General features: G+C 42.1%; 2 protein-coding genes and 1 long non-coding RNA gene across 3 annotated transcripts; 1 reads left to right on the top strand and 2 right to left on the bottom strand.

Moving 5' to 3' along the window:
* The first annotated feature begins 226 nt into the window (after window positions 1–226).
* b3gnt2l (UDP-GlcNAc:betaGal beta-1,3-N-acetylglucosaminyltransferase 2, like) lies at window positions 227–4,582 on the top strand. The gene is made up of 2 exons (XM_037124641.1): window positions 227–372; window positions 2,846–4,582. Exon 2 carries the CDS (start codon window positions 2,975–2,977, stop codon window positions 4,247–4,249), a length of 1,275 nt encoding a protein of 424 aa, XP_036980536.1. The 5' UTR covers window positions 227–372; window positions 2,846–2,974; the 3' UTR covers window positions 4,250–4,582.
* Window positions 4,583–5,144: 562 nt separating this feature from the next.
* bckdha (branched chain keto acid dehydrogenase E1 subunit alpha) lies at window positions 5,145–11,225 on the bottom strand. Its single transcript, XM_037124629.1, has 8 exons — window positions 11,112–11,225; window positions 9,547–9,723; window positions 9,361–9,447; window positions 9,167–9,275; window positions 8,000–8,161; window positions 7,695–7,901; window positions 7,464–7,605; window positions 5,145–6,078 (listed from the first exon to the last, which is right to left on the bottom strand). Exons 1-8 carry the CDS (start codon window positions 11,223–11,225, stop codon window positions 5,736–5,738), a joined length of 1,341 nt encoding a protein of 446 aa, XP_036980524.1. The 3' UTR covers window positions 5,145–5,735.
* Window positions 11,226–12,407: 1,182 nt separating this feature from the next.
* On the bottom strand, window positions 12,408–13,480 carry LOC119012686. Its single transcript, XR_005072566.1, has 2 exons — window positions 12,726–13,480; window positions 12,408–12,633 (listed from the first exon to the last, which is right to left on the bottom strand). It is a non-coding gene; the product is annotated as an uncharacterized LOC119012686 (long non-coding RNA).
* Window positions 13,481–13,565: the final 85 nt, after the last annotated feature.

Genomic DNA, 13,565 nt, shown 5'->3' with positions numbered 1-13,565 from the left:
CCCTCCTGATGATGTTGGTCTTAAATAATTTGTACATCAGTGATGTTTTCCTGTCAAACGTTTGAATAAACCTGTCTCAGACGCACACCGCTGTGGGCGTGGCTTCTACCTGCAGCCCTCTTGAATGAAGGCGTCACCTGATCACGTGTACTCACCATTCAGTCCGTCAGTCAGTGCTGCAGGTCCTCCTCACCTGCGTGTCCACGCAGCGCTGCTCCCATTCCTCTAAAGAGAAATATGCGGTTGGAAATCTAAATGATGCGGTTTTGTGCACCTGCTCACCTGGCGGAAGGATCTGAAGGCTCGTGGATATTGTTTCATTCATCCTCTGCTTCAGACATATGCTCCATCCTCGGATCGCTGTCAGCTCGGGTTAGTAAACTGGTTTTGTTGTTGTTTTTTCTTGAATGAAACGTGAATGTGGGTTCATTTGTCCGTCGTGACCAGGCGACAGGTGTCACCTGCTGCGGTGGTGTGAGCAGGCTGATCGATTTTCAGATAATCCTTATAATCTATATTATAATCAAATTGAATCCGTTTTCCACACGGGGACTATGACATCGCAAAGATCCGATATAAAGTTGACATTTTCCTGTTTTTTGTGATCACCATGTGTCTCAGGTGTTGCTGTGACTCGCGGGTTCATCAGCTGGGCCCATCAGGGACTCTGCTCTGTTATTTGTTCAGAGCCAGTTTATAATTACACACTGGGGAGAAGGAGGTGTTCAGCACAATCACCTGCGGCAGGCTCAGATAGCACCTCCACACTGTGTGTTATTTAGGTGGATCAATATAGTTTTAACCGTTTGAGCCTAAATAAATAACGACACTCGGAACCAGTTCAGTGGTTTGTTCTTTTTTTATAAACGTGCTGGAGTTGAACACGCTCACTGTCACAGACCATAAAAAAATGGGTTTAAATTTGCTGCCTTTAAAAATGTTAAAAGGATGATTATTTAAGATACATGTATTCTTGATTTTGTCAGCAAGAGAGACCAGACTACAAAATAACACAAATAAGTGTCCTGTAGAAACAGAAGACTGAAGACTCTGAGGAGAAGAGATGAACTGTGTCTTTACTCAGTTAACAATCATTGGATTAATCGAAATATTTTGTTAACCAGTTAAACCAGTAGATGATTAACACACCCTACAGCACTGAATCTGCTTTCTGTGTGTCAGATGAGTGTTTTATTCTATCTGTGGCCAAATGTGTGTGTGTGTATATAAATATCACAACAGTTTTCACAAAGTCTTTTTTAAGTAGACTGCTGGTTAATTCCGGCCTCATCACTCATGTGTTTTATTGAGCAAACATAATAATAATAATAATAATAATAATAATAATAATAGTAAAGGAAATTATTTAGATATAGCCTACCATCATATAGACAACTGCAGTTAAAGGGATAGTTTGTGTTTTTTTGAAGTGGGTTCATATAAAGTACCTACATAGTTTGGAGAATCAGAGAGCCGCTCCGGCCCCGACGCTTTTCTTTTCTACTGCAGTGAACGGTGACCAGATGCAAAGTGAATTTTAAGCACCTAAAACAAGGCCCACCTAAAAAAATCTATAACAGTTCAGGTGCACGTTGTATAGAGAAAATTCACGTCGCTTTACATCGCCGTCAGACCTGCCTTTCTTTCGGCACTACATTTTTGTCAACCGTAGAACCTCCGTATCCCTACGCAGTAGCGCAACAGGTGATGTGCGAGCGGCGAAATTAAATACAGTGCGAGGCCCAGCTGCTTGTCGGGAGGTTTACGCACGCAGCTCTGTTTACTTTAAATCAAAGCGAAACTTAACAATATAACTTCCGTACACAACTACTTCTCCAAACTGAGGCTGCACTTATCGGTGATTACGGTAGGAAACACACCGACTATACTTCATATGACCCCACTTCAAAAAACACGAACTGTCCCTTTTAACTGTAAAATTAAGATGTTAAACTTTAAATAAACAAATGCATAATTAAATCGCCCTTGTTGTGGGTGTAAAAAGGTATAAGAGTCTGTGAAACAGCTTCACACTATACATACATTTGTTCTTACCGGTGGTGTAATAAATGAGTAAAAATACAAGCAGGTAATATAAAACAGCCACACGTGAAACACACCTTTTTCTAGCTATTCTAGTTAAATGGGGCAAAGTCTCTCCAAGATAAGTGTGCACTGCAGGAAGTGTAAAACAAGCATGAGAACGGATGGCATGACTGTGGTGTGTGACGATGAGCCGGCTGGCAGAGTTTGAAGTAAAAGTTCAGTTTTCATCCTGCAGAAATGAAGAAGAAGCCCGCCTTCTGATTCATGTCACAATATTAAAGCAAGGGACTCCAGTAGACCTGTTGATTCATTCTGGTGAGGATCCTGTAAATGTTTTAAACATTGGTAATGCAGCATTATTTTCAGTAGCTACACACCTTCAGACAGACCTTGACCGTCCTCTCTAACTCAGGCAGCATGTTCTGGTTGTTTGGCAAGTTAAGTGGCTGTTATGAGTACAAACATTGAGACGTGTTAATACAGTTTGGTGAAAAAAACACATTTATACTGCAAGCAAAAAAAACCCAGCATGTTTTCTGTATACAAATATGAATTTATGTTCATTATTTCTAACTTTAATAACATGCTAGCAGCTTATTTGGTTGACAGTTGTGTTAAATAAAATGTATTCTGTTGTGTTTCAGCTCTTTAGGTTTAAAAATTACCGAGAGCATCTGTCAGTAACAACGTACAGTTAAAGTTAATTTTCAGCTACATTGAGGTTGAAGGCTGTGACGTTTCGTGACGTGTTGATTTACATTAAGGTGTCCTGTCACCTCTGTATGTTTTCTATTGGCAGGTACATCCAGTGTGTCACCTGCTGGCAGAGTCTGTGTAACCTGACCACACACCGGGACCATCTCCCCTGAAATATAATCCATTTCCAGGAACAACACACCACACAGCTTGGTTTACTTACCTCGAGCCAATGAGACGTATTCAAACGTTCGCTGCTATGGTTCTCCTCATTTCTCTATTCCTGATCTTCTTCTACTCAACGCTACACCTAGAGACGACGTACAGTCACAAGGCCGGACCGGACGACCTCCCGAAGCATCCGAGTGTCCAGGTCCGAGCCGATGATGTGAGGACCTCGAAGCCGGAGAGCATCACCGTGCCTCACCCTGTTGTCTACAATGTGTCCGTGTCTGATGGCCTCAGACAAACCATCTCTCAAAATGGAGCGTACTGGAACCGTCTGCTGTACTCGGCCCTCAGGAACCTGGACAAGGGAGAAAATGCCTACAAGGACCACACTGATTGGTCCCGTTGTCGGGAAACAAATCTAGAAGTTCTACAGACTAACGTGCATGACTTCATCTCCTACCCGGTCTTATTCCAGGACTTTTTGCAGGGCATGAACTGCAGGACTCCTCCGGTCCTGATCAACCAGCCCAAAAAGTGCATCTCCAGTAAAGAGATGAGGGACAACCGGACCTTCCTGCTTTTTGCTATCAAGTCAACTCCTGGAAACTTTGAGCGGAGGCAGGCGGTGCGGGAGACCTGGGGCCGAGAGGGGAAGTATCAGAGCGGACTGAGAGTTCACACGGTGTTTTTGTTGGGCACCTCTCCGCAGGATGACCCCGACCTCGGCCCGCTGCTGTCATTTGAAGCGAGACACTATGGGGACATCCTGCAGTGGGACTTCCATGAATCCCTCCTGAACCTGACGCTCAAAATGAACATGTTCCTCCAGTGGACGCTGAAACATTGTCCCCACGTCTCCTTTGTTTTTAGCGGGGACGATGATGTGTTTGTCAACACGGCAGCATTACTCGGCTACCTGCAGTCTCTGGAGCCAGCGAAGGCCTCTCAGCTGTATGTTGGACATATCATCAGCACGGCGAATCCTCTCCGGGATCCTAAAAGCAAATACTACATCCCTCTGAGCTTCTATGACGGCCCGTACCCTGCTTATGCTGGTGGAGGAGGTTTTCTCATCTCGGGAGCGCTGCTACAAAGGCTGTACTCGGTGTCACATGTCATCCCTTTCTTCCCCATCGACGACGTCTACATTGGGATGTGCTTCAAGGCTGTGGGAGTTTCTCCCGAGGCGCACGCAGGCTTTCAGACGTTTGATGTGAAGGAGCAGGATCGTGAGAATCTGTGCATCCATAAAGATCTAATTCTGATTCACCAGCGCTCCCCGCAGCAGGTGAAGAAGTTGTGGAGGGGCATTCACAGCCCATTGTTGACTTGTTGAAAAGAGCAGGTGAGCAGAAAGGAGCGGCAGGGTAAGAAAACACAGACCGCAGTGACATTGAAGCCATGGCATGTCTGCTTTCATCATTGTCCATTTTAGATGGAGCCTTAGCAGGAAGTGTAAACACACAAACGTTACAACAAACCAGCTTTTTTAAGCTTCAACAGGACACTGTCATAATAGGAAGACATTTTCACGATGATGCGGCTGAACAAGCATCCTCTTTTTTGGTTTTGTTTTTGTTTTCTCATCTGACCAATGAGGATCAATAATATATTGTACTGCCAAGTCAAACAGTTCAGATGTGTCATTAAAGGAAACAGTTTTATTTGGCACTGCGACAAAAGTTAATGGGAAACCAATCTTCCATGCACGTTGTGTGAAAATGCTTTACGCAGTTTTTTGTGTGTAATCTTGCTGATAAACTAACCAACAGACACGGGTGACATAAATTAACATAAAACAGAAAATGGCTATTTGGGTTTGTGGGGATTCTGGATATCTGGATTACACCACACAAGCTGTGTGGTGCGATTTTTTTTTTTGGGGGGGGGGGGCTTATCTTTTCATGGGGTTTCTTTTAATGGGACGGCTGCGGTGACAAGAAATGGGTCAAGAGAGAAGGAAAGACACGTAGCAGCTGGCCACAGGTCAGAACCGAACCCTGGGATGCTTGGCATGGACACAGCCCTGTACACGGAGCACTGAGCTACTGTAGTGCCGTTCTTTTACATTTTGAAAACAGGTTCCCAGCTACTTCAGTCATTTAGGAAAATGCTGCAACACTGTTTTGCTGTAAACCTCCAGAAATGTTTTCTGGACTACGAAACTAATGACCTCTCATAGATCATGACTGATTTAAATGAAGAAATGGCAAGAGACAGACAGACAGACAATCCAGCTGTTTCATAGTTTATTTTCCACAAAACACCAAACATGTAACATGATATCGACGGGTGTACAGTTCTGGGGTTTAGAGTAGTGTGTGTAACAGCATACAAACCCATCTAAAATTTGGGTGTGCATACTAAAACTCATTAAAATATCAAAGTTCTTTCAAATCAGTCACCTCAGTTACACAAGGAAACCTGTTAAATACCATAACCACTGAAGAGGACAGCTACCAGTGAGAAAAACATACACAACCGAGGTTAATGTCCACCGCTTATTACTTATACGGCACCAGCAGTTTTTTTGCTGCACTTCAAGAAAGAACATTAGTTGATCATGGCGTTGTTGTAACACAAAAGAGTGATTCAGCATTTACAGGAGAGGAAGTTTACTACAGACTGTAATTCTATGAACTTAAGGCACCAAACCCAGAGGCGTGAAGTACAATATTTTGAGAGCACAATCTTTCTTTTTTCCTTCCATTGAGACGCGTCATATCAAAACTATACTTTTATGAATACAGTAAAAGTGTGCAACAGTCCCAGTCTCAACCCTCAGCCACTTCCTACAACTTGTTTCCATTGTGTCAGTGCAGTTATTTATCGTACAGGTCGAGAGGGTAGTGCTCTTTGTACTGCTGCACGTGCTTCCACATGGATTCTCTCTGCTTGTTCAGATGAGGCGTCACCTCCTGGTACACGTCAGTAAACATCAATTCAGGATTTGGCTTCAGGCGTTTCTCTGCCCTCTCGAAAGCCTCCATCACCACCTTGCGGGACTGCTTCCGCCAGGTCCTCTCATCGTCCTCGCTCCACCAGCTGCGGGCCGTCATGTAATGTCTCAGCCTGGAGATGGGATGGTCCTGCTTGTCCCAGTAGTTCACCTCGTCCACCGAACGGTAAGCTGAGCTGTCGTCGCTGGTGCTGTGGTGGCCGATTCTGAGGGAGGAACATAATCGGTTTGCAACATTTTCTATAACTCTTCATGAAAGTTTTCCTTTGCAAAAAAAGTGCAAAACATTAGATCGACTCCTTCTTTTCAGACACATTAAACCCTAATTATATTTGGTAGTACGTATTCTTCCCAAATGTGCTCTTTAATACACACAATATAATTTTGAGAGAAATCTTGTGGATAATTTCAGTTCATGTATTATTTTAGTATAATTCACAGATCCACATTTACCAACCAGGTATCTAATCTTTTATCTCCCCAAATATCTCACAAGTAAACAACTTATAGAACTCAAATGTTCTCATTTGGTTAAAATTTTATATTTCCTGAGGTATAACAAAACATTAAATAAGGTTTTATATGTTGTACTTTTCTTTGTACAACTCTCACATTATTTTACATTATTGGATTCTGAGATGAGTAAACCATTTTGATCCTCTTTTCCTCATCATGCAATTTACTTTCCATTGTTTTCTTTTTAATCTTTAAATTTTAACACCACTGCACTGTTGCATCATCACGTTCTGTGGTGTTGACTCTGTTTTTATCCTAAACTCTGTTTTAATTTGTAAATCTGTATGTAAAATTAGGGAAGTATTTGATGTACTATGGCTGCACACCATGATTACCTGATTACTGCCATGACTGTGTAATTATTGTCTGTGATTGTTGTTTTTGTGTGATTTGTCCACTGCACCTATTAAGTTCCTCAGGGATAATAAAACAATGAATGAATAGTCGTTTTGCTGCTTCTTGTTTAGGTATTTTGGTTCCTAGTTGTTATTTGTTGTTTGTTTGTCCTGGTTTTGGTTCCTCATCATTTAACTTTTGTTCCTGTGATGGTTTTGAAAGGCCAGCGTGAGACTGGGCCAAACCTTTATGAGAGGATTTAAATCTTTGTAGCAGTTCTTGTGTTCAGGTTCAACTGTGTACACAAGGAAATGCACAAGGACCTTTTTTATTTGAAAATTGAGTCACCTGTCACCCAAATTGATTTTTCGAGAAGGGGAATTCCACCAATTTAACACATCTTTTGTTGTTCACAGGTCAACAAGTATACCATTACTTAAATAAAGCTGTGAAAGCACTTTGTGGCTCAAGAGGGAGTGGCATTAACTGATTAAATGAACACAATTTAGGGTTGAATACAACAAGTATTTTGACAAGGAAAAGGAAAACTGTCCATCACAAGTAACATTATTTTTGTAACTTTGTAAATGTTTCTAAAAAATGTAGTCTTCACATCAGACTACAGAGGTTCATCAATTTGACCTAACAGCAAAACTTTCACATTAAACAAAACCTGATAAATCAGCTGTCAGTGTTAAAGTCACTCCATTTATCTGAAAATGCAGCAACATCAACTAACCTGTAGGTCATTGCTTCAATGAGGAAGGGCTGATTCTCAGCCACAGCCCTGCGGCGCGCCTCCTTTGTGGCATTGTACACAGCAAACACATCATTACCATCAACACGGATGGACATCATTCCATAGCCCGGACCACGAGCAGCTGTTTAATCAGAGAAAGAATGACAATGTGTTCATCGGGAGCAGCTGAGGATTTCAAATCAGAGTTGTGAACAGAACAAGGCTTCCTACCAATTCCATCGCCTCTGTACTGCTCGTTGGTGGGGGTAGAGATGGCATAGCCGTTGTTACGACAGAAGAATATCAGTGGGCACTCGAGGGTGGCAGAGAAGTTGAAGCCGGCGTGTGCGTCCCCTTCGCTGGCTGCTCCCTCTCCGAAATAACAGATTACAGCACGGTTCATGTTTTCTCTCTTGACAGCATATGCAGCTCCAGCCGCTGAAACAGACACATCAGACATGAATACACATTTACAGGTGTGTGTGTGTGTATGTGTGTACTTAAAGAAAATGTTAACAAACAGTTGTACAGCTCACCCTGGGGAATCTGAGTGGCCAGAGGGGAGGAGATGGTGACAAAGTTCAGGTCTTTGGAGCCGTAGTGGACAGGCATCTGCCGACCCTTGCCGAGGTCATCGGCGTTGGCGTAACACTGAGCCATGAACAAATCCAGGGGGAAACCACGGTACATCAGCACACCTGCAGGGCCGCACAGGACAGGAGTTATTACAGTGTTACTCAAAAGACAAGAGAGCTGAATTAATGGAGAGGTTACATGGAAGTCAAAGCCTTTGGGTAAGAAGGATGAGGCAACAGTTAAGTAGGCATAAGAAAGCAGAGACTGCATCTAGCTTTACCTATTTTATAAAACAGGATGCTCAAGTAGCGCTGTGTGGTGAATTAATAGTGAAACGATGACAAAACTGGTTCTTAAATCAGATGACTACTCTGAACATCACTGCTGGTAAAATGAATAATACAACAGTGTACTCTTCCTGATGTGATGCATATTTTTGCAGTGAGATCAAACAAAGGCTAGGTGAGCCCGGGTGTGAGTTTAGGTTGTTAAGCTGTCTGCGGAGGGAACTCGTACTGCACCTCCTCTGTTCAAAGAAGGTAGTTTCAGTTTGACACAGATGGATTCCTTTACTTCTCTTTCAAACCATCTGTGTTCTCTGGCCAAGATGATTACACCATCGTCCTCAAAGGAATGATTTTTCTCTTTGTAACAGCAGAGTCACGTCCTGAGGACTTTGCTCTCCTGTGTTCTGCTATTCATTTATGGAGGTTGTTTGGCCTCCCTGATATACAAAGATGTGCATTCCTGGCTGCATTGAACAGCATGGTGATTCATCAACATGTTGCTGCTATTTGTACAAATCGTGATGCGCAAATAAAGTCTTACTGATTTTTCTGAATGACTGAGCATCTAAATAATTGATGCAGTTCCACAATAGATGTGTGGCGAGCGTGTTATGTCATTCACTGACTGACTAAAATAATGTTTTCCTCAAATATCATTAATCACATGGTTGTCAGAGAACAGTTATCAAATTAACACCAATATCATGACCAACCTGCGAAAACACAAATTAGATGTCAAAATAGATGGCTAAGTAATTAAATTCCTTGGATCACTATCAAAATGTTAAAAAGGTCAATTATTTTGGGACAATCTGACACCAAATCCCATCTGATCCTCACCAGCTTCTCTGTATTGACCGAACACTATGTCACTTGGGTCAAGAGCAGCAGCACTGCCGATGTGCGTCCCCTCCTCGCCATAGTTGGTCATGTAGAAGGAGATCCGACCCTGTGGCAAGAGACAATTAACACTTTGTTAAGCATTCTTCCGCTGTTCTAAGGTTACACCAGGAAATGCACGAGGAAACACCTACCTGTCTCTGAGACTCATAAAGAATGCGGTCCATTGTGTTCAGCATGGTCATCTTCTGATAGAAGTTCAAGACTGTCTCTTTGGAGAGCTGAGCAGGACAGAAAAAAAACAAATTAATGTGCTGTGACAGGTATGGAGAGCATGGTTCCACTATAAATAACCAGCCGAGGAGACAGACTGACCGTACCTGAGGGTCTTGAGAGGGGTTGATGATGTTGCCCTGCCTGTCCATCACACGGTACACTGGGATGCCAGAGATGACATTGGGCTGGATGAACTCAAGTTGATCCACAAACTCAGCTGAGGCTCCAGGGAACTGTGGCTTTTCCAGTGTTGAGTCAAAGGGCTGCTGCTGCCTCACGGCCTGACAGATTGAATACAAGCATTATTTATTAACAACACCACTGTGGCTGTGGCAAAGAAGGGCCCTCTCTAAAACTGACACCACAAAGGGGGATTCATCTTTCTCCTGATAATGACTTCCATAGAAAAACAACTCTGCAGGTGTTGAGCTTAGACTAAATGGAAAACTGAGTTTTTGGATTACCTCATATTACGAAAGGTGATTTTACTGGAATATGGCCAAATTTCATGTTTTAAAAAACAGCTGAAATTATAACTGTGTAAATCACAGATAACGTGATCTATAATGTACATGTTTAATCATTTAACATGATGGGATGTTGTCTTTATTCCTCGCTAATACTGTATTTTTAAGAACATACAGTACAGTGTCTGCTTGTTATAATAATAAAAATAATAATCCACTAGTGAGAATATAAAAAAATTAAAGTATTGTTCTTTAATAGCAGGACATTCTCCAAGGTGTCTAGTGACAGTTTTACTTCAGAAAAATACTGCTAATTTCACAGATAAATCATAAATATACCTGTTCACAAGTATCATCTTGTTTATTTTTAACTTTTTGAAGCATACATGGCACAACACTCAAAACTAAGTATGTTTAATAGTAGTGCTGGCATTTTTATTTCTATACAGTATGGAAGTGGTTTTCTACTTTAATCACATTCTAATGTATAAATATCTTTTGTCAGGTCAAAATACATTTATTTCTTATAACTTCTTGACGATTCGATTGGACGTTGACAGTTTTAATGCTACTTTTTCTCGACATCACGTTTGTTATTGTTAAGGATTTTTTAAAGTCAGGTTGAACTTGAAGGCGGAAGTGTCCTCCTCACGCCCCTTTGTTCGACCAATGGGAATGCAGCTAGCGTCATCTTTAGCCGGCTAGCTAGCTACCTGAGCTTCAGAGACACTACAACAAACACAAAGGTTCACCTGTGGCGGTTAACTTGCCAATTGCATTTTTAGACATATATGTTCACACACATGTGGCACATTCACCTCGACACCATAATGTTGTGTTGAATAACTGGGTTAGAGTTAAGGTTACGTTATTTTCTGCAAGGTTGTCAGCTAAAGCTAGCTGACCCACAACCTATCGCGATATCTGATGTCGAACAACGCAACGTTATGAATCCTTGATGGGTCCAAACTCTAATCCTATCATAAACATAACAAATATCAACTTTACAATCTAGTGGCTGATAATTTAGGCTGACATCGCGTTTTCTGACAGCACCGTTTCAGTTAACCGGGTCAAGAATCGAACCACTTCTCCCGACAAACGTGTTGGATCCATCCGCAAAAGCGACCGTTGGCGTTGTTTAGCTAACGCTAAATGTAGCACAACAGTAACTTTAGAGGCAACTGTACATCTGAACTTACGCTGACTCTGAAGGCTCTGTGTTGGAGCAGCCTCGATGCCTTCAGTCCTGCCGTCTGACGAGCAGCATGGAAACATACTCCATACATTTTGTTCATACTCCTCACAGCCGCCATCGGGACAGTCCACAGTCGTCTGATTTGAGCGCTCGCTCGACGGGAGAGATAGATAAACTATCGCAGCAGATATGTTTCAATTGTGCGACAAAACCAGCCAAAAATAACCGTCTGATAGCGTTTCAGTCTGCAGCTGTGCTCTCTCCACAATCACGCTCGCTAGGTCACAGCGGAATCAAGACCACAGCCACGATGACGACATCCGGTCAGACCTTCAAATTAAAACAAACAGTGCACTCTTTATTTAGCGAGGGAGTCGATTTGAAAGACTATCTGTCATAAATCGTTAGTCACGTTTATTTTAATCAAAAGACATAACAAAAGATTAATTGGTTTACACCGAAAAACTTGGTTTAGTTTGCCTTATAATCTTATATTTAGAAGGCAAAGCACATCACTTCCGGTATGTAATTGTTTACCTGAAGCCGTCAAACGCGTTTTCTATCTTTTCCGCATTGCTTTGTCACCTTATTCACATTTAAAAAGCCTCTGGAACATGCTGCAGAGATATTTGATATATATTTATTACAGTTTCGACATTTGGCCTCAGTCGTGTCCTGTGACAGGTCACACTTGTCACTTTCCTTCACTTGTGGCAGGACCTCTTTTGTTTGGTATCAGAGGAAAATAAATAAAAATGCACATTTGAACCCGAAGATATACACTTTACTATCAAAATATAAAGACTATTTTTGCATTAGATTGTTCGGTTATTAAAATGTCAAAGAGATAATAAAGCCTCAGCTGGCAAATTGCTTCTTTCATCCAAATAATATTCTTCAACTTATTCACTTTACAGCCATGTTAGAGAAAGACACGCACCAAATCCTCACAACTGAGAGACTGAAAGCAAAACCTGTCTTTTCCTTGAAAAATAAATTACTTTAACCACTGATTGATTATCATAAGACAAGGACCGTTTTGGTCAGTATGTCCTGCACTCAGACGGGCCTTAAATAAAACTCAATGGATTTCTCATATAAAACTGCATGATTTAGTGGTACAAATGACAGTGTGACCCGGCTGAGTGGGTCAGTGAGGGTTAATGTAGCTGTAAGGTGAATGATGTGCATGAACACATTAATAACAGGATTTTAGTATTGCACATATTTATTGTTGATTGTTTTAGGTTTAACATTTTTTTCTGCAGACAAATCTGCATATCCAACTGATCTGGGAATAAGTTTGACCTCTCCTGGCTGATTGTGTCTCCTGCTGTTGAAAACGGTCTCTCACAAGGAGTAGACGATGCTTGGATACACAGGTAAGAGTGGGAAAGTTTAGATAGTAGAGGCAGCATGGTTCGTCTCTCCCATCATCAGGCCAGATAGTTCTCTGATGTGGGAACTGCAGGCAGGTTTATGTACAGCTGTTACTTCCTGCTGGACTCTTTCAGGTACTGAAGTGTCTAGCAAATGGAAATACAGCAAACCAAAAAGTGTTCAACAAGACAACCTGGATTAAAACAGACAAATTTTTGTGTCATGCGGGTGGTATTACCAGATCTGTATCACCATCAGCATCGATGTCTTCCTGCAAAACTCCATGTTCTTCCTGATTCGACACCCGATCATGATAAGCTTGTTTTCAAACTTGTAATTCAGTCTAATGCAGTCCTATAATAAATCCTATTAACAGTTGATTCAACTTCATGCTCATTTTTGAAGCTACAGTTGTGTGGTACTGTTCAACTGCGCTGCCTCATGATGAGAGGTGATTCTTTAGCTTAGTCTGCCTTCACTGATTTGAATGATAGAAATACTGATGTAATACCAAGAATCGACCTGAAGATGTCGCCATTTTTCAAAGGAATTGAAAGGGCAAACTTCTTTCATCCAAGTGCTTCAGTGATTAAGTTTTGCAGCAGCATGCCTCCTTAGAAACTACCACCATCATCATTGCCTAAGCTGCTTTTGTGCCCCCTTCATCTCATCACATGCCCTGTGCACCTGTGCCATCTTGGCTGGACATTACAGGAGTTGAGTGGATGAAGCCCTGCTGGGAAAACCCAGCATAGACCAGCATGATTTCCATGCTGGTCTATGCTGGTTAGGTGCTGGTTTAGCTGGTGGACCTGATTACGCTGGTCTATCAGTATAGTCTTGAGGAAGAAGTTGCTGATGAAGCTGGCCACCAGCATACCAACACCAGCATGGGAAGCCTGTGCCTGAATCCTGTTCAATCAGCATCTTGATTTGCCACACCTGTCAGGTGGATGACAGTTTGTTTCAGGTGCCCCAAATGACCCCAATATCTTGCAGGTTTGAAGCTTGTGTTGAATAAACTTGGTGTACTGTGACAACCTCACTGACTCGCGTGTCACCTGAGAGATAACATAGC

This window comes from Acanthopagrus latus, chromosome 2 (assembly GCF_904848185.1).
Source record: "Acanthopagrus latus isolate v.2019 chromosome 2, fAcaLat1.1, whole genome shotgun sequence".
Lineage (NCBI taxonomy): Eukaryota > Metazoa > Chordata > Actinopteri > Spariformes > Sparidae > Acanthopagrus > Acanthopagrus latus.
The sequence above is the reverse complement of the archived record's forward strand: the minus strand, read 5'-3'. Positions and strand labels throughout refer to the sequence as shown.